The sequence below is a fragment of the Nerophis ophidion genome, linkage group LG01, assembly GCF_033978795.1.
Source record: "Nerophis ophidion isolate RoL-2023_Sa linkage group LG01, RoL_Noph_v1.0, whole genome shotgun sequence".
In the NCBI taxonomy this organism is placed as follows: domain Eukaryota; kingdom Metazoa; phylum Chordata; class Actinopteri; order Syngnathiformes; family Syngnathidae; genus Nerophis; species Nerophis ophidion.
In genome coordinates, this window is record NC_084611.1 from 72,614,270 (window position 1) to 72,635,438 (window position 21,169).

The window sequence follows — 21,169 nt, forward strand, 5'->3', positions numbered from 1 at the left end:
TTTTTCTTGTCCGTCGCTATCAATATCCTCAAACACGAACCTTTCATCTTCGCTCAAATTAATGGGGAAATTGCCATTTTCTCGGTCAGAATATCAATTTTTGTTGGAGGCTCCCATTAAAAACAATGTGAATATGTGAGGAGCCCCCACCCGTGTGACGTCATCGTCTGCGACTTCCGGTAGAGGCAGGGCATTTCTCTTAGCACCGAAAGTTGCAAACTTTATAGTGGATGTTCTCTACTAAATCCTTTCAGCAAAAATATGGCAATATCGTGAAATGATCAAGTATGACACATAGAATGGACCTGCTATCCCCGTTTAAATAAGAAAATCTTATTTCAGTAGGCCTTTAAACAGATTGAAAAACGTATTCGGGTGTTACCATTTAGTGGTCGATTGTACGGAATATGTACTGTACTGTGCAATCTACTAGTTCCAAATAATCAATCAGAAAACACTGACCTCAGGGGCATAATATGACTGAGTTCTACCTGGCGCGTAAAACGTGCCACGTGACCCGGAAATAACCCGAGCTAACCTGTTGCTTGGCAAGTTAGCCGAAATGCTATTTAAGTTGTTATTATGGATGACTGTCGTGTTGTTATGGAGACACGTTGAAATTGGAAAAAATATATATTTTTTTTGTGTGTGTTGCTGGTATGTCGTTGACTTCGAACAAACAAAAGCACCACGAGGGAGGAGAGCTTTAGCACCCTGTCCCCTCCCACCTCATGTGGGACGTAACGGAGCTCCGGAGCCCCCCCGGGACTTCCAGCAGGCAGCCAGCCGAGGACGACGCCACTCACCGCCGCCTCCAGGACTTCCACAAGGTGGAGACAGCGGCAGATGCTGGAAAAGACGTGTAAAGGTACCGTGACGCACTTTTAATAAGAATGAACGTATAGCCGGAGTGTGTCGGTGTTGACCAAGTGTTATGTTGCCTCAAGCGTTCAGACAATGTTAGTCACTATTTGATGATGTCATTTTTTGGGGGTTTTCAGACTCCTGCGTGCTGCTGTTGCGCAGCATCCTGCTTCCCAAACTTGGACTGTTGCCTCCTCCCCAGCATCTCTCCTGCGCGCAGCTACTTTTATTTCATTCCAATTTTATTCGAACTTTTCCCCAGTGGATATATTGGTGGAAGTACCTTCTTCAATGCGTTATGCGCTTCAACTGGTTTGACGCTGATAATGATGCTGAAGATGGTCCAGATGCTCCCCTTCAAGCCGTCTGTGGTGTTTGAAACACTCCGAGGAGCCAAATAGGATTGTATCAAAACCATGCGGAGTCATTGGTAAGGGGATTTTTTTCAGGAGAAGACCAGCCCGCTGCTCGAGGATGGCAGGAGGGAACCGGGAGCTGACGGTCACCTCCTCCCCGGCGGTAGCAGCCAATGCCGAGGGAGAAGAGATTGAAGTGTTGGAGAGCACCGATGTTCTTCCCGTGGCTCCGGAGGACGTGAGTACATCTTAGTTACTTTTACTAAAGCTCTCTAGTGTTACCATATCTGAGTTACTGTGTAGAAATATGGGGAAATAATTAAAAAAGTACATTAGTGTTACCATATCTGAGTTACTGTGTAGAAATATGGGGAAATAATTACAAAAGTACACTTCATTCACTAACAGTGTTACAAAAGATCGGTTAGAATAATACATAATGTTGGATGTAGAGAACATACAAACCCTTTATTTATTGAATCAAAGATACTGAAATTCCACGACATCTAAAATTATACACAAAGCAAACTATAACCTGCTTCCCAAAAATATACAACAATTCTTCTCAACAAAAGAGGAGAAATATAATCTTAGAGAAAAATGTAATTTAAAACGTTTGTACGCACGTACAACACTTAAGACCTTCAGTATATCAGTATGTGGAATTAAATTATGGAATGGATTAAGCAAAGCAATCAAGCAATGTACTAATATGATCCCTTTCAAGAAACTCTTCAAACTGGAAGTGTTTACAAAGTACAAAAAAGAAGAACCATGATAAACATTCTGATTTTAGTCACCCATTCATTCTTTCATTCTCAAAATATTCTTACTTATCTCATCGTATGGAATAAAACTTTCTTCACCAATTATTTATTTATTTATTTTTATTGTGATTACTTATGGCGTACATTGTGAATACATTGAGAACAGGAAGTGAACAAAAGTTTTAGCAACTGTTTTGTAAAAGAAAAAGGGTAGGATTAAATAAGCTCTGTTTCTTCCTACTCCTTTTTGAACATGTTGAAAAGAGAAACTGGAAATTGTGATTAATCATGTTGTATGCTTGCATGTTCGAAATAAACTCAAACTCAAACTCAAAGTTTTAGGACACAACAATCAATCAATCAGATATACACTATATCGCCAAAAGTGTTTGGCCACCCTTTAAAGGCCTACTGAAATGAGATTTTCTTATTTAAACGGGGATAGCAGGTCCATTATATGTGTCATACTGGATCATTTCGCGATATTGCCATATTTTTGCTGAAAGGATTTAGTAGAGAACATTGACGATAAAGTTCTCAACTTTTGGTCGCTAATAAAAAAGCCTTGCCTTTACCGGTAGTAGCAGACGATGTGCGTGTGACGTCACGGGTTGTAGGGCTCCTCACATCCTCACATTGTTTAAAATCATAGCCTCCAGCAGCAAGAGCTATTCGGACCGAGAAAGCGACGATTTCCCCATGAATTTGAGCGAGGATGAAAGATTTGTGGATGAGAATAGTGAGAGTGAAGGACTAAAAAAAAAAAAAAGGCGAGGGCAGTGGGAGCGATTCACATATTATTAGACACATTTACTAGGATAATTCTGGAAAATCCCTTATCGGCTTATTGTGTTACAAGTGTTTTAGTGAGATTATATGGTACCTGAAAGTCGGAGGGGTGTGACCACAGGTGTGGTGACCGCCAGTGTCTCCGGTGGGAGGTGGTAAGAGAGTCCGCAGCTGCAGGAGGACGCAAGTTCCGAAGAGCCGACTTATTACCACAATTTTCTCACCGAAACCTGCCGGTTGACATGTGGTCGGGAACCATGTTCGCTTGACCGCTCTGTTCCATAGTAAAGCTTCACCTTCGGGAATGTAAACAAGGAAACACTGGCTGTGTTTGTGTTGCTCAAGGCAGCTGCAATACGCCGCTTCCCACCTACATCTTCTCTTCTTTGACTTCTCCATTATTAATTGAACAAATTGCAAAAGATTCAGCAACACAGATGTCCAGAATACTGTGTAATTATGTGATTAAAGCAGACTAGTTATAGTTTGGATCGGGCTGGAAGAACATGTCCGCTACCACCGGTGACGTCACTTGCACGCGTGATCATATGCGTTGTCATTCCGCGACATTTTCAACAGGATACTTTGCGGAAAATTTTAAATTGCAATTTAGTAAACTAAACCGGCCGTATTGACATGTGTTGCAATGTTAAGATTTCATCATTGATATATAAACTATCAGACTGCGTGGTCGGTAGTAGTGGGTATCATTAGGCCTTTAAAATAATCAGGATCAGGTGTCCTAATCACAGCTGTATCAAATCAAGCACTTGGGCATGGAGACTGTTTCTACAAACATTTGGGGGGCAGGGTTAAGGGGGAGGAGTATATTTATAGCTAGAATTCACTGAAATTCAAATATTTCTTATATATATATATAAAATAAATACTTGAATTTCAGTGTTCATTTATTTACACATATACACACACATAACACTCCTCTCTACTCATTGTTGTATTTGAAAGTGCAATGCTTTGCAGCCAGTAGCACAGCCTTTGAAGGAGCATAGGTATGGGCAGCATCCGTGACATTTAATTTGCAGGAAAGGAGTGAGTTTCGGGTTGAACTGTCCCTCTTCGTTCTATTCTCTGTCACTATAATTTTTTGGGACATTACTACTTGCCGTAGTTTTGAAGCAATGCATGATGGGATTCCGGATGTTGTGTGTCAGTGTATGAACGTGCCGGCTGGAATGAACACACGCTGAGAAATAGCTCCGTGCCTGCCTACTTTATGGGTTACAGATAAACCTATGGATTACGGAGACATATATAATAGCCTCTTTCTTGTTGTGTGTGCAGTTGTGCACTCTCCAAAAGCCGTAGATGTTATAATATGACTGGGCCGGCACGCTGTTTATTTGGGGGAAAAGTGGACATGACGACAGGCTGTCCTCACTCAGGTCCGGCTGGAAATCGGGAGAAATTCGGTAGGATGGTTGTCCCGGGAGATTTTTGGGAGAGGGACTGAAATTCGGGAGTCTCTCGGAAAATTTGGGAGGGTTGGCAAGTATGTTATATGTTTATTATAAGAAAATGGAAGAGATCGGGAATAACGTAAACTGAACACACTTTGCAACCTTGTGGACAGCCTTCCCAGAAGAGTTGAAGCTGCAATAGCTGCAAAAGGTGCACCAACATCATATTGAACCCTTTGGGTTAGGAATGGGATGGCACTTCAAGTTTGTATGTGAGTCAAGGAATGTGGCCAAATACTTTTGGCAATGCAATGTACATTGGATTTTGATTCATCATCTTATACCATACCAGGGGGTGTCCAAACCTTTTCCAACAGGGGATGCATACAAAAAATTTGAAGTGCATGGGCCATTTTGATATATATATACATATATATATATATATATATATATATATATATATATATATATATATATATATATATATATATATATATATATATATATATAGTCACTTCGCATGCAATCCGCTTTCGCCCCTGTCCAAATTTTTAAGGTCCAAAGTGGCCCCCAGTCAAAAAGCTGTAGATGGAAAAACTGTACCACTTTTTTTGTTACAGTCCAATTCTGGCGACTGAGCTGCCTTTTTCTTTCTTTACTGTAAAAATGTTTACAGTGTAGATATGAAAGGTTGTTGGACTTCAAGTTTTGGTTCTTGCGATCGGTAGAAGCTGGTAGAAGTTGGCGTGTGACTAAAATGTGTTCACTTCCTCCTGGGCTCCTCTAACTAATATATATATAATTAAAAGCTAAAAAACATATACTGTATTTAAAGTAAACACTTTGTGTCAGCTTTGTGTTATAGGTGACAAAGTGTTTTAGTTATTCATACCAGAATATCAGCTTTTCCTTATTACATTATGTCTTTGTGCGCTCTTTTTCTTTTTTCCATTTTTTTCTGTTGTTTTACTCCCCCGACAATATGCTGCGGGCCAACAAAACTGAAGGTGTGGGCTGCAAACAGCCACACTTTGGATACCCATGTTTTATATCCTCAGTGAACTGTGACCTCAACAGTGTCCCTTCAAACATCAGGGGAGGTGTGGCAGCTTCAGAAACATAAGGAGCAAAAACAGCTGAGCTAATCTTAGTTATATATAAAGCAAATATATATATATTTTTTTCATATTGGGTGAGCAGAACACTAAATGCTCTGGAGCAGGGGTCCACAAACTGGCCTGTAGGACGTCCCAAGTTTTAAAAGAAACAACTCTATTTATGTATATGTGTATATATGTGTATATATATATATATATATATGTGTATATATATATGTATGTATGTATGTGTGTGTGTGTGTGTGTGTGTGTGTGTGTGTGTGTCTGCGTGCGTGCGTGTATATATATATATATATAAATATATATATATATATATGTAAATATATATACATATTTATATATATATATATATATATATATATATATATATATATATATATACTAATTTAAGCCTAAAGTTTGTGTTAAATAAATAATAATCTTTCTGATTAACACATGGGTTCATATTATTTGACAAGGTTGTAAACTGTAAGAATGTTCAATGTAATTATTGAATACGAATAAAATGAAGAGTAATATTACTAATTCATTGTTAATAATTAATCGGTGCTGCGTCTTCAGTAATGCGGACGTTGTATCGATCCGTTGTGGTGAAGAAGGAGCTGAGCCGGAAGGCAAAGCTCTCAATTTACCGGTCGATCTATGTTCCCATCCTCACCTATGGTCATGAGCTTTGGGTCATGACCGAAAGGATAAGATCACGGGTACAAGCGGCCGAAATGAGCTTCCTCCGCCGGGTGGCGGGGCTCTCCCTTAGAGATAGGGTGAGAAGCTCTGCCATCTGAGAGGAACACAATGTAAAGCCGCTGCTGCTCCACATCGAGAGGAGCCAGATGAGGTGGCTCGGGCATCTGGTCAGGATGCCACCCGAACGCCTCCCTAGGGAGGTGTTTAGGGCACGTCCAACTCATAGGAGGCCACGGGGAAGACCCAGGACACGTTGGGAAGACTATGTCTCCTGGCTGGCCTGGGAACGCCTCGGGATCCCCCGAGAAGAGCTGGACGAAGTGGCTGGGGAGAGGGAAGTCTGGGCTTCCCTGCTTAGGCTGCTGCCCGCGCGACCCGACCTCGGATAAGCGAAAGATGATGGATGGATGGATGGATTGTTAATATTTGAGTGGGCCCCTCTGCAGTGGAAAAGTTGTGACCTGAGGTCAAAAATGTTCAGAAACCCTGCTGTATATCAAGGAAAAATAACAAGGGAGTGATGAATCAACTTTATATTTAACGACAAAGGCAACAAAAACAAAACTAGCTTAACTGTCCTTATTTTCAGCCGCCCTGCCCACACATACACACACTGTCACTGTCTCATGGTATTAAATCGAAAAACTCCCTAATTTTAACAGCTAGCAACACAGTGATTATAAATAGGAAAAAAATCTACTTTACCTTGCCAGATAACGGAAGGTAGGAGGAGGCAGTGTCAACAACGCTGTGAATATTTCCTGAATGTTTTAAACCACGCGTCCCTTGTCCGTTACTTTCATTGGACTCATATTGAGCGAGTAAAGCTAGAAACATGTTGTAAAAAAAACTAAAACAACATTTTAAGCCACACAAAATAGCACAGCAGCTAACAGCAGCAGTACTGCTCAGTTGAGATCGATCAGCCCGCCCACAATCGCAGCGCTTTGAGGCAAGCAATGAATAGATAAATAAATAAATGGGTTGTACTTGTATAGCGCTTTTCTACTGAAACGTTTTGACACTGAAACAAGGTTCAATCTGTGGTTCATGAATTATAAAGTCGTACAATGAGGGGTTCGTAAATCAAGGTTCTACTGTATTATATGGTGCCACAATTTGAAAAAGCCATCTTCAAGATCATTGGTGTGCAACATTTACTATCAAAAGAGCCTTTTGCACATGTAGGCATACCTTGAAGTGAATTACCACTACCAATGCCCTGCCCCCGCCAAAAGTACATCCTACAGCCACAAGAGAGTTCATCCGAGAAGGTGCAGAGTCCACCAAAGGCCATATAACAGACATAGGCCAGCTCGGAAGGTCTCGTGACTGGAAAATGGTGGTGGATCTTGATCAAAAGCTCTGCTTTCCTTCAGAGATAGCCATGTCAAACCTCAGACCAGACATTGTGCTCTGGTCCTCCTCACTGCGTATTGTATATATAATAGAACTCACGGTTCCCTGGGAGGCTGCTGTGGAGGAGGCATTCGAACGCAAAAGCCTTAAGTACACCGAACTGGCAGCTGATGCTGAGCAGAATGGATGGAAGGCCAAGGTCTGCCCAGTGGAAGTTGGCTGCAGAGGCTTTGTGGGCCAGACAACAATCAGGCTGCTTAAGGACATCGGATTTCGAGGCCAAACCCTGCGAAACACCATCAAAGCCCTCTCAGGAGCAGCAGAGACAGCCAGTCGGTGGCTGTGGATGAAGAGGAGAGACACCATCTGGGGGTGTAGTAAGACCTACATCACATAATGGTTAAAAGCAGAGGGGGGCTCACCTGGGACGCCAGGTGTTGCCGATGAGCCCTCTGGAGGTGTCGTGGGCCTATCATTGAAACGCCGGTGAAGGAGGGTGCCCACCTGATGACCCCAATGAAGCTGACAACCATTACCCTTCCTCCTCTCTGCCCCGCATCTTACAATCCCACCCAACCAGGTCTAACACCACAACCACTCTGAGGCAGCGCTGAAGGAGGTAGCCTATTATTTCCACTCTACTCAGGTTATCTTGTATCATGGGATTGTTCTATCTAGTCCTAAAATTGAACTGATCATCTGGATCTTCCCAGTGACTGCTGTGAAAGAGCAGCTGGCAACCAGGGAAAGACCTGGTGACCGCCTGGAAAGACAGCTGACAGGAGGGAAAGACCCCATCGGGCCTGACACAGGCTAGCCCCCTGTGGCAGGAGGGACTTGGCACTAGTAGTGTACAAGTCCTGCCCTTTTCTGGCTACGAAACGCTCAATGAAGAAAATACCCCTAGAGTCAGCGAGAGCGGGGGAGGATGATGACTCACCGGCAGACTACACGGCAACTGACCCCGGAACGGCAAAGACGATGAGAACGATGATCAACAAGATACCTGAGCCTATAACACCTACTCCAGGATTTGAGCTCCGAAATTGCAGGTGTGGCTGGACCAAGGTAACATCCTATGCAGGCCTAAGAAGACACCAAGGCTTGAAAAAGTGTTTGATGCCAGAGCAAAAGGAACCTCGCATTGACCGCTACTTCTTACGAAGCAAGTCGAGTAAGTCGAATGAAGTCCAGCAGCAGGACCAAAACCAAAGTCTGCAGGACATCAATCTCCTTGCTCAGGCTGGGGATGAGGAACAAAGCATAGTGGTGCCCGACCTGTCACAGCCTGCAACAGAGACTAAGATGCAAGGACGAAAGCCAAAAATCATGTGGCCAAAATCCTGTGAGAAAAGAGAGTGGGAGACAATTGATACAGACATCAGCAAACTCCTCGGACAACTAAAGGGAACTGCAATCAGAAAGCTGGAGAGAATGGGAGACCTAATTTACAGCTATGGTGTGAAGCGGTATGGAACAGCAGAGAGAACAAAAAGGATAGTTACACCGACAAAGTCCAGGAGACAGCAGGAGATTGAACGGTTAGTCAGGGAAAGAAGACAGCTGAAAAAACAATGGAAAAGATCTCCAGAGGAGGAAAAAGAGGGAATTAACCTTCTACAGGCAGACATTAGGAACAGACTGTCAACCTTGAGGAGAGCTGAGAATCTGAGAAGGAGGCGTAAAATGAAGGAGAGAACTAGATCAAACTTCTTCAAAGACCCCTTCAAGTTTGCAAAAAGCCTTTTTACAAAGGAAAAAAGTGGCAAACTCATAACATCAAAGAAAGACCTCGAAGCTTACCTCAAACAGAACCACACTGACACCCAGCGGAGCGGACCAAAAACTCTCCCACCTGATATGCCACCAATAGAGTCCCCAGAACACCAACTGGACACTAATCCTCCAAAGTGGAGTGAGGTGGAGAGAATTGTACGACGAGCTAGAGCGGCATCCTCTCCTGGGCCCAATGGAATTCCATACCGATTTTATAAGAAAACTCCAGAAGTTTTACACTTTCTATGGAGACTGATGAAGGTGGTGTGGCAGAAACAAGCCATTCCAACTGCATGGCGGAGGGCAGGAGGCATCCTGATCCCCAAGGAAAAGGACTCTGTGGACATCAGCCAGTTTCGCCAAATCAGCCTTCTCAATGTTGAAGGCAAAATCTTCTTCAGTGTAGTGGCTCACAGGCTGTCCACCTACCTGGAAAAGAACCAATACATTGACACTTCGGTGCAAAAAGTAGGGATTCCAGGGTTCTCGGGGTGCCTGGAGCACACAAACATGATATGGAGTCAAATTCAAGCTGCCAAGAAGGGTGGAAGAGACCTCCATGTTGTGTTCTTGGACCTAGCAAATGCCTTTGGGTCAGTTCCTCATGATCTCCTCTGGGTGGCATTCCACTATTTCAGTGTCCCGGATTCCATAACTGGTCTAGTCAAAGCCTATTTCCAGGACCTACAGCTATGCCTGACAACTGGTGGGTGTAACACAGCATGGCAGCGACTCGAAATAGGAATAATGGCAGGGTGTACCATCTCACCTCTTGCTTTTACAATGGCTATGGAGGTCATCATCCGGGCCTCTAAGTGGGTGGTAGGAGGTCAAAAGATTAAATCCGGTCTTCGTCTTCCCCCCATCAGAGCCTATATGGATGACATGACCATCCTCACCACAACCAAGGCGTGTGCTAGGCGGCTGCTGAACAAACTGCAAGAAAACATCCAGTGGGCCCGGATGGAAATAAAACCAAGCAAGTCCAGAAGCATCTCAGTGGTGAAGGGGAAGCTGATGGAACATCGATTCTGTGTGGGTGAGGAGGCTATACCAACAGTGTCTGAGAAGCCTGTCAAGAGTCTTGGGCGTTGGTATCATGCCACCCTCAAGGACACGGGGCAGGTGGACCAGCTCAAGCAGGATACTATAATTGGCCTTGAAAACATCGATAAGACCATGCTCCCTGGCCGGTTGAAGCTGTGGTGCCTCCAATTTGGGTTGCTACCCAGGCTTTTGTGGCCTCTGACCATCTATGACGTACCAACCACAAAGGTAGAAAAGTTGGAGAGGATGGTTAGTGCATTTGCTAGGAAGTGGCTGGGTCTTCCCAAATGCTTCAGTAACATCGGACTGTATGGAAGAGGTGTTCTGGAGCTTCCTGTTTCCAGCCTAGTAGAGGAGTTTAAGTGTGCAAAGGTAAGGCTGGAAATGACGCTAACAGAGTCTCGTGACCCATGCGTTGCCCAAACAGCTCCTACCTTGGTGACCGGAAGGAAATGGACTGCAGCGGCAGCTACTCTGCAAGCAAAGGAGGATCTTAGGCATAGAGACATCATTGGCCTCGTGCAGCAGGGAAGAGGAGGCCTTGGCCTTAGTGAGAGCAGACCGGTGTGGCATAATGCGGCTCCAGCTCAGCGACGACGGCTGGTTGTAGAGGAGGTACGTCGGCATGAGCAGGCAGCAAGATGTGCAAAGGCTATCTCACAAGTTAAGCAAGGACAGTGGATGAGCTGGGAAGGAGTCGAGAGGAGAAGGCTCTCATGGAGGGAGCTGTTGGGCATGGAGGCAGTTCACATCAGCTTCATCTTACGCTCCACTTATGATGTCCTTCCCTCCCCCTCCAACCTCAAACAGTGGTATGGGGAGGACCCTACATGCCCCCTCTGTCCATCTCCAGCTAACCTCAAACACATTCTCGTTGGCTGCAAGACAAGTCTGTCACAAGGGCGCTACACCTGGCGGCACAACCAGGTTCTGAAGTGCCTAGCAGCCACGTTAGAGGCCAGAAGAGCGAAGATCAATGCCCTGCCCCCGCCAAAAGTACATCCTACAGCCACAAGAGAGTTCATCCGAGAAGGTGCAGAGTCCACCAAAGGCCATATAACAGACATAGGCCAGCTCGGAAGGTCTCGTGACTGGAAAATGGTGGTGGATCTTGATCAAAAGCTCTGCTTTCCTTCAGAGATAGCCATGTCAAACCTCAGACCAGACATTGTGCTCTGGTCCTCCTCACTGCGTATTGTATATATAATAGAACTCACGGTTCCCTGGGAGGCTGCTGTGGAGGAGGCATTCGAACGCAAAAGCCTTAAGTACACCGAACTGGCAGCTGATGCTGAGCAGAATGGATGGAAGGCCAAGGTCTGCCCAGTGGAAGTTGGCTGCAGAGGCTTTGTGGGCCAGACAACAATCAGGCTGCTTAAGGACATCGGATTTCGAGGCCAAACCCTGCGAAACACCATCAAAGCCCTCTCAGGAGCAGCAGAGACAGCCAGTCGGTGGCTGTGGATGAAGAGGAGAGACACCATCTGGGGGTGTAGTAAGACCTACATCACATAATGGTTAAAAGCAGAGGGGGGCTCACCTGGGACGCCAGGTGTTGCCGATGAGCCCTCTGGAGGTGTCGTGGGCCTATCATTGAAACGCCGGTGAAGGAGGGTGCCCACCTGATGACCCCAATGAAGCTGACAACCATTACCCTTCCTCCTCTCTGCCCCGCATCTTACAATCCCACCCAACCAGGTCTAACACCACAACCACTCTGAGGCAGCGCTGAAGGAGGTAGCCTATTATTTCCACTCTACTCAGGTTATCTTGTATCATGGGATTGTTCTATCTAGTCCTAAAATTGAACACTATTCAAACAATCATGAGTGCTTGTTTTTAAAACCTCTTCAAATGTCACATGTTTTTGTCGTTGTAGAGTAATAAAACTAGTAAGTCTTGCAACAAGAGAGGTAATTTGGGTGCGTCGTCTTACAATTTCACTTTCTGTAGCTCTAATAGCCAATTGTTCGAATACTTATATCCACTTAGCACATCGTACATTTTTTATTACATTTTTATGTTACAGCTTCATTTAAAATTGACTTAGAATATGATCATATACGAAATGGACAATCTTAGGAAATATAAATAAAGTGTTACAACTAATACCCTTGTCATTATAGCACAAACCTGAAATGACATCTGTAAAGAGGTTTAGAAATATGAAAAAAAAAAAGTACAACAAAAAAAAATGGTTCTTGCATACTTACTTTTTTCTCAGTGGAAAACTTTGGACATCCCTGCTGAACTTGCACACACAAATGAGAGCAGCTAATTTGTACTCAGTGATAGTATTGTCTTTAGCTGAGGCTCTGTGAACACAGTGATGAGGTAATAACTGAGTATACACAGTCTATTTATTAGGACAGTATTTTTAGTAACATCCTATCCAAAGAAGCGCTCCATGAATGCCCCATCATTTTGGCACCTGCCTCTACCTTCATATTCCTCCAATTCACTAACATTTTTTTATTTTCTTCTTCTCCCTCCTCAGCTTTGGAAGGCTCTGTTTGATAAGGTATGTACCAGAAAATGCTTGCATGTGCTCTTGTGTGTTTTTAATGTCTACCGGACCTGTGTTAGTTATTAGCTGATCAGGGGCAACAAAGTACTTATTTATGGCCGTGACTGTAGAATTTAGTACATCCAAGGGATTTTTTTTTTTGTGGATAAATGGCTTCTCTTGTGTAGTATTTTTCAAATTTGACCTATGTGTCCTGTTGACAACACTGGATTGTCAAACACAATCACAGTCAGGGATGCTGCTATGGTTTCATAACAATATTTCCTATAAGAATACGTAGAAATAATCAGTTCCGGTGACAAACTGTTTACATACTGAAATACCTGCAATACAGGCAATATTTTAAGTATTATTTTGACATAACAAGAATAAGAAGAAATATATACCTTTTAATAGGTCTTAATTAATTTTTATAACGAGGGAGTCTATGTTGATGTTGCACTGTTGTAAATATTAATACTAGGATTACATGAAATAGGAACACTATTCTGCTAACAGAAAACATAAATTGTGTGTTTTGGCAAGTTAATCTTTTTTTGTTCAGTTCTACAGATATTATATTGATTTGTAATCAAAAATAAGTATTATTGATTATTTTTATTTTTTTTTTAAATCTTGCGTGGACTACAATTTTTAAAATGTGGAGTCTTGTTGCTTTGATTATGAGTCTGCGCACTTCACATTACTTCCAGTGGCGTTTTTCTTCTGTTTTTCATTATTTTCCTATTTTTACCATCCAAGTGATATATGTGCTGGCATCACTTGGCAATCATATTCTACAAAACATTGACTATGTTATTTGTTTTCAAAATTAGGCCGCATCCACACACAGACTTTTATTTAGCCTTTTTAAAGAAGATACATGCATCATAGCCAATATGCAAATGTTCGATGACATCATATTGTCACCACCCTGGCCGTATCCCCACAACCATAAATAGATTGTCAATCTGTTCGAAACACTGTCTTCACTCTGTCATCCAAAGATAAAAAAATGCATAACACATGTTGACATCATCTCTGTCTTGCTCACATGACTTTGGGAGCTTATTACCCCCAGCCATCCCACCCAAAAAGAAATATACTTAGAATTTTCGAATAGTGCGGCCTCAGCTGTGTTCGATTTTTATATTATGCCTCCGAGCTATACGGCATTTCCGCTGGCAAAACCAATGCGTTTCAATTTGTATCCCAAATGGACTCAGCTGGTGAAGATTGGCTGCTCCTGTTTCCTGTCTGCTCTGTTTTCGTTTTGGCTCATTAGGCAAATGTATTTTTTTTTTTTAGATTAAAACTGTGCCTCATGCTGCTTGCTTTAAATCCTTCTTTTAAAAGCCTGCTGCTTGCCCGTTTGAAAAATGTAACCCGGCTGTGACTTTGTCAACGCAAACTTTTTGCAGACTGACACTGAAGCAGGGACACGCTTTTTAGATTGTGGATGTCACCTTTGGCCCTGACAATGCAATTAATGTGACACACAATCCTGGGTGCACGCATCTATCAGCCGCACCCGTTTGGTAGTAAAGCCAAGAGGGAAACACAAACCAGCTGAGCTGATGCAAGCAGCAGGTTGGGCTGGCAGACGGTGAACAGGCCCCCTACTGACACACAGTCTTCACTCTGGGCGGCTGCCCCAGCACCTGCCTGCCCTGGGGCCCCGTTCTTGTTCCAAGAGAGAATTTTATGCATAAGTGTGTGTGTGTGTGTGTGTGTGTGTGTGTGTGTGTGTGTGTGTAGTGTGTGTGTGCGTGCATATGGGATGTTAAGGGGTGAATCAGAGGCTCGTGTCAGGCTCACCCTTTTCTGCAGGGCCTGGAGGTCATTTGGGATTACGGGAAAGCCAGACCGCGGGGGTGGAGTGGGGGGAGTATGTAGTTCCTGTGTGTGTTGCTATTAGAGCATCCTCAATGAACACAAATAAAGTCTTAAGTCTTCCTTCATGTTGCGGCTTTGAATTTGGATGTCAGTATAAAAAAGGGACAGCTCGTTCAAATGGCGAGGTCAACGCCCGGTCTGGCGGTTACAACTGTGCTGTCGCTCTTTTATTCAACTTGCCTCCTGTCGCCTCACAATGAGTTGGTTCAATTGTTAGGGGTTTGGAGGGTTCTCACCGTTTGCAGTAGAGGTTTTCCATATCAGATATTGATATGGGATATTGGTCTGATATCATAAAAAAAAAACAGGAACTGGATGATATCAGCTTGCATCTAAACTCTCTGATATGAGCTGGACAGCCAGCGAACATCTAAATGTTCTCCAATAGGCAAATAAGGTTGTCCATGCACTAAATTAGTCCGAGCTCTCAAATAGTTTGGCTCTCAATGAGCCTCCTACAACCCATGCAAACACCTTAATTCGATCGTGTTTGGTTTTTGCGAAGTCCGACTGACACACCTCGACTATGCGATTAGAAACTAGATCTCTCGAGGGGGTGTACGTGACCCCAGAGGACCCTTTGTATCGCGCATGCATTAGTCTTCACGTGTGGGATACAACCCTGAAGCAGATACCATTCAATTAAAACAGCATCAATTATAATGAAGAGGGGACTGTTTATTTGCTTCACAAATTAAAAGGACAGAACATTTTGAAGTGCATCGATGGTAGAAAAAAGAAAACTTATTCGGGTGTTACCATTTAGTGGTCAATTGTACGGAATATGTACGATTGTAGCTGAGATAGGCGCCGGCGCCCCCCGCGACCCTGAAAGGGAATAAGCGGTAGAAAATGGATGAATGGATGTACTAAACTGTGCAATCTACTAATAAAAGTATCAATCAATCAATATCAGTCAGGGCACGAATTAATACTCCTTCCATCAATCCGCAAAGCCTTATGAATGAAGTAGTGTCAAAGCGCTTTGAGTACCTTGAAGGTAGAAAAGCGCTATACAAGTACAACCCATTTATTCAAAAATTTTGTTTCCACAATTTTCATCTGAAAATTCCTTCGAAAAAACTCTTGGTGTATGACTAATAGTTGTATTTGAATGTGTGCATGGACACTTGGACTTAATAAAATACAAATAAACAAATTATTTGAGAAATCAGACTAATTTAGTGCATGGAAACGTAGCAAGTGAAGTCCTTTACAAAAGTTAAACACGCTAAGTTGTGGGCTACTAGGAACTTTTAGCTACACAATAACCAAGCACACAAGCTATATTACCTAATGAGTGTCCTTATTTGAACAATATTGCAGTCTAAAACAGTAGATTTGTCAATATAAACAATTATCAAATAATTCTAGTTGCATATTACTTATAAATTCTCCAAGGCAGAAGCGTATTAAAAAAATCCAGTAGTAAACGTTTCCGCATCATTCAACTTACTACGTCAGTCCCTTATCTTAATGAATTCTTCTGACCACTATGTGTAACCAAAACACAAATTAACACTACTTCAAAAGCATGTTTTCATACCTACCATTTTTATCTGAGTAATTTCGCTTGATCAAACATTTTCTTACATTCCATTCAATAAAATGATAAAGTATGTACTACGATTCCTGCTGATTCTATCGAATTAATATAGCTATCGGCCAACACACAAGCCTCCAATATCAGTATCGTATCGGGACACCCGTAATTTGCAGACTTGTCCTTTGTTGCTAAATACAGAACACATTCCGAGGGCAAGACAGAATTCTATGTTTACTTGTGACAATATTCTTTATTTCGACCAGTTCAACACACGTGTGTGTATATATATATATATATATATATATATATATATATATATATATATATATATATATATATATATATATATATATATATAGTTGTTGTTTTTTTTACTGACCCTATACATGCCGCCATCAATATCTGGGTTTCAGACCACTCGTGGTGGAGTACTGTGCTCTGCTCTTTCCATTCCCAGAGGAGGATTTTGTTGCTCAGTGTGTGTGTTGCTTTGCATGTAGGACATTTGAACATGAGCCGAACACAGGCAGACGTGATTTGTTATGAAGTAATGTGCGGATGAACCAGCCAGAAAAACTTCAATATTCATACAGTATTTCACAAACTGACTTTGGAAACGAGCCGGGCTTCCCCAGGGATGGGCTTGTGCACTTCAAAATGTCACAGTATATCTTAGATTAGTTTATCCCTTAACAAACCACATCTCCTCAATGTTGGTAGCACTCATGCAGCCCACATAGGACTACCACCACCATGCTGGACTGGAGGCAAGACACAATTATCATGCTATTCACTCGCAAGCTATTAAGACAATAATAACGTGTGTGCAGAGGTTTATTTTCAATAGATAATAAACCTCTACTGCTAAACAAGCTGTACACTGACTACACAAATTATATCCAAGTGTCTTTTCTGTAGGAGTGTCCCTTGAGAAGACTTAGCAGAGTGCACTCAATTTTTGTAAGATACTGTACAAAAAACAAATAAACAGGAACTCTGTTGTGGCCTGGCTATTTTCTGCCGACCCATTTTAACCTCACTAAAGTGTTGTTTCATGTTGTTTTGGTAGGGATTTCCGGGGATTTGAAGATAGACCATGATGCACAGTCAGGATTTAGCTGATAAACCGTATCAAGCTTGTATAGATCACACCACTGTGTGAATCTGTTTTGCTCCCCCCAGGGGGGAATCTCTTACAGATTCCCTTTGCGACTTGATACTGCAAGGGATCTTGTACAAATTACTGACACAGAGACACCTACATTGAAGCAATGGGAATGCCCCAGAGTTTTTGAAGCCAGTGTGGAAGTTCTGTGTGAACGTAAAAAGTTTTTTTTATCATCCAGGTGGGTCCTACTTCGGCCTAATAATTTAGTGTTATTGTGTGTTGTTTGACAGAGAGAATGAAAGCCTTCTGTGTGTGTGTGCGTGTGTGTGTGTGTGTGCGTGTGTGGGCCACAGTTGCCTTTGTGTCGGCAGCCACCCCACAGTGTTGGAAATGCCCCAGGCATGCACCCACACAAGCTTAGTGATTAAACACTTTCACATGGCTGCATATATTTATGAAATGGCTTTTTCTTGCATGATGCAGAAAAGCCTTTGAGTGTGAAGACTTGTGACTGGAGATGGTAATTACAGTGGGTCCAAATTATTTTTTTAAATCTTTTTTTAGTATACTTATCAATTGTCAAAGTGCAAAATCTATCTTCAGTTCTCATAGTGTAATCCACTAAAAGGTTGTGGAGCGGAAAATAATTGAATAACAATAGTAATAATAATTGCCACTCAAGATACGCCACCCCCCGCGCCCCCGTCTCAAAATGCAAATTGTGACGTTTTGTTCATGCGAATCAGTCCATAAACCATTTCACACATTTTTTTACACCTCTAAGTACTCTGCTAAGAAACAAATGGACTAGCAAACATTAAAAACATACAACCATTTTTTCACTTTTTGTTAGTGGGTTTAGTTTTCCTCTTAATTTGCAATGGAACAGTTACCCCCAGTACAAAATCTACTGAAAATGTAATCTGTGAGCGCAGACCTTCGCTATCCCCCAATAAAGAAGTCCTGAATCCAGACTGGAATCCAGATTGCCCATAAAATGCAATCACTTGCTCTTCATCCAACTTCTGACATTTCGTGAAAGTTTATTCAAAATCTGCTCATATGTTTTCGAGCTATCTACAGCAGAATTAAAGAAATCCATGTGAATGGGGGGGAATAAATCATCCACTGTCTGTCCCTGTGGGTGGCGGCGGTGCCGCTAGTATACACACACAGAAGTCAAGGCTTGTAACGAGAACTAAACGTAATGTGTTCGAGAAGAAATTATCCAAAATAACCAAGAAATGTAATGACTTGTTCCTTATCCCATATCAGACATTTCCTGAAAGTTTGAGAAGAATTACCCCCTATGTTTTTGATTTATCAATAGCGGAATGAAAGACAGAGTTTAAGGTCATGTCTACACTAAGTCGTTTAACCCCTTAAACGAATAATTATTTAGCCTAAGCCACGTTTCACCCACACTAAACCAGCGTTTACGGTTCCTCTCCTCCGACACATTTTTACACGGCTAAGTGCGCCATGTATTTCTTCAGTCTCCGGCACTTAGCTTTGTATGGACTCATTGATCCTTTACAAACTGAGTTCAGAGAAGAAGTGACGCCAGAAGGACCACGCTCCACACAGAAAGTGACGTCAGAAAGAACGCGCCACAGCCAGCTTCATAATAAAGCGCTTTCGTAACTCGGAGCTAACCACTGGAAATATTGAGGCGAGTCATCCAGACATGCCCGTGTTTCTCATTCTTCTACATGTGCAGACGCTTGTGGAAATCACACATGAATACCTTAAGAGAAAGCGATTGCAGCTATTTGGTGTTGAATACTCGCATGGCTGCAGTTTTTGAGACCCCAAGATGCAGGAACCAGCAGACCATGAGAAAGTAAGATGAGTTTTATTACTCAAAACAGAGAGGGAAAAGAAGCAGTCTTGCATGTAAGCGTTCCAAACATAAGGCGATCTTCGAGCACTGAGTAGTGCTCGAGACAAAGCATAAATAGGATATATATTGATTGGCTGCAGGTGTGGACCAGCTGCCGATCCAGAGCAGGTGAGTGAACCAACAGTGCTCAGCGGAACAAGCAGGGAGTGGAAACCAAAAAAGAGCACTGATAGGAAGCAAATACAAAAACAAAGAAAACAAACTGAAATGAAGTGACAGATCCTCACAGCCCCGCCCCTCAAGGAACAGATTCCAGATGTTCCCTGGGAACAAGAACGGAAAAAAGGTCAAAGTTAAGGGAGGGCGGAGGGAGGACTTGGTGGAGGGTCGCCAGGCCAAGTGTCCCCGCAGCCAACGAGGGAGTTTCAGGTGGCGGCGATGCGTAGAACGCCGCTGCAACTGGCGAGGAGGGCAACAAGGAAGCGGAAGCGCGTGGTACCGGAGCACCGACAGCGCGGCGGAAGTCTACAACACTGCCGCATCTTAGGCCGACGAGGAGGAGGTCGCGCACCCAGTGGTGACGATGATGACGACAGCAACATAGGAGGAGCCGTCGACGATGACACCGACAGTGTCACAGGCGGAGTCGTCGACAATGATGATGATGACAAAGAAGATAGCGGTGCCCTGCAAAAGCCTGCCAGAGATGATGTCTTCGTGGGAGGAGACGATGGCGGGGATGACAGCGGTGTGTGCTTCACTGCACCGCTGCCAGCAGGAGCCCCCCCACCACTAGACGGATGCCAGACGCCGTCCATCACTGGGAGATGGAGTAACTGCTTGTCAGTGTCCCCCGGTTCCAAAACCTGGGACGGGCATACTTGCCAACCTTGAGACCTCCGAATTCGGGAGATGAGGGGGGTTGCGTGGTTGAAGTGGGCGGGGTTAGGGGGGTAGGGTTTGGTGGTAGCGGGGGTGTATACTGTAGCGTCCCGGAAGAGTTACTGCTGCAAGGGGTTCTGGGTATTTGTTCTGTTGTGTTTATGTTGTGTTACGGTGCGGATGTTCTCCCAAAATGTGTTTGTCATTCTTTTTTGGTGTGGGTTCATAGTGTGGCACATATTTGTAACAGTGTTAAAATTGTTTATACGGCCACCCTCAGTGTGACCTGTATGGCTGTTGATCAAGTATGCGTTGCATTCACTTATGTGTGTCTGTAAAAGCCGCATATATTAAGTGAAAGGACCGGCACTCTGTTTGTATGGAGGAAAAGCGGGCGTGACGACAGGTTGTAATGACGCTAAAGGCAGTTCCTTAAAGGCACGCCCCCAATATTGTTGTCCGGGTGGAAATTCGGAAGAAGATTTTCAGGAGGGCCACTGAAATTCGGGAGTCTGCCGGGAAAATCGAGAGTGTTGGCAAGTATGGGGACGGGCGGAAGGGGGCCAGGAGGAGAGAAAACGACACGTCCCTCGCCGAGTCCCAGCAGGAGCCCAGGAGGGACATCACGGTGAGCTCCACTTCAACCTTTGCCAGACTGGCAGGATGAGCGGGTGCTGGCAGGGTAAGAAGCTGTGGTGCAGCTGCTGGAAGCCGCCTTGTAGCAGTAACGGGTGCTGGGGGCTCAGCTGCTGTTGGTTGTCGTGGCGCCGCAACCGGCGTAAGACGCAGTGTGGGAACCGGTGGTCGACACGATGGCACTGGCGATTGCCGTGGAGGTTGCACAGCAGGCGACGGGGAAGATGGCGGCGGTGGCCGCGCCGGTCGGAGATCTGGAATTGGCGGCTGAGCTGGAGGGGACGTAGGTGGCGGTGGCCTAGTCGGTCGGAGAGCCGTAACCGGCGGTCGAGGCGGAGGGAGAAGGTCCAAGCCTGCTGTGGGCTGAGACTGCACAAACCTGGCTTTTAAGTCCTCGACAAATTGTGAGGTCCAGAACGTCGGCTATGCGTCGCCGACAGGGGTTCTTGCGAGGTCCCAGTCTGGCTCAAAGATCATGTAAGGAACTCTCATGACTGCAGTTTTTGAGACCCCAAAATGCAGGAACCAGGAGAGCGACAAGGAGGTAAGATGGTTTTATTATCATCAACAG

General features: G+C 43.8%; 1 protein-coding gene across 2 annotated transcripts in view; it reads left to right on the top strand.

Moving 5' to 3' along the window:
- Positions 1 to 716: 716 nt before the first annotated feature.
- The window catches only part of rhbdl3 (rhomboid, veinlet-like 3 (Drosophila)), a 99,854-nt gene continuing 79,401 nt past the window's right edge, over positions 717 to 21,169 (top strand). The window contains exons 1-3 of one of the 2 annotated variants that reach the window (XM_061910669.1): positions 717 to 868; positions 1,002 to 1,458; positions 12,679 to 12,702. In XM_061910669.1, coding sequence (XP_061766653.1) covers positions 1,339 to 1,458; positions 12,679 to 12,702 — 144 coding nt within the window. In that variant the 5' untranslated portion in view covers positions 717 to 868; positions 1,002 to 1,338. The remainder of the gene's footprint in view (positions 869 to 1,001; positions 1,459 to 12,678; positions 12,703 to 21,169) is intronic. The other variant, XM_061910677.1, reaches the window with a different exon arrangement.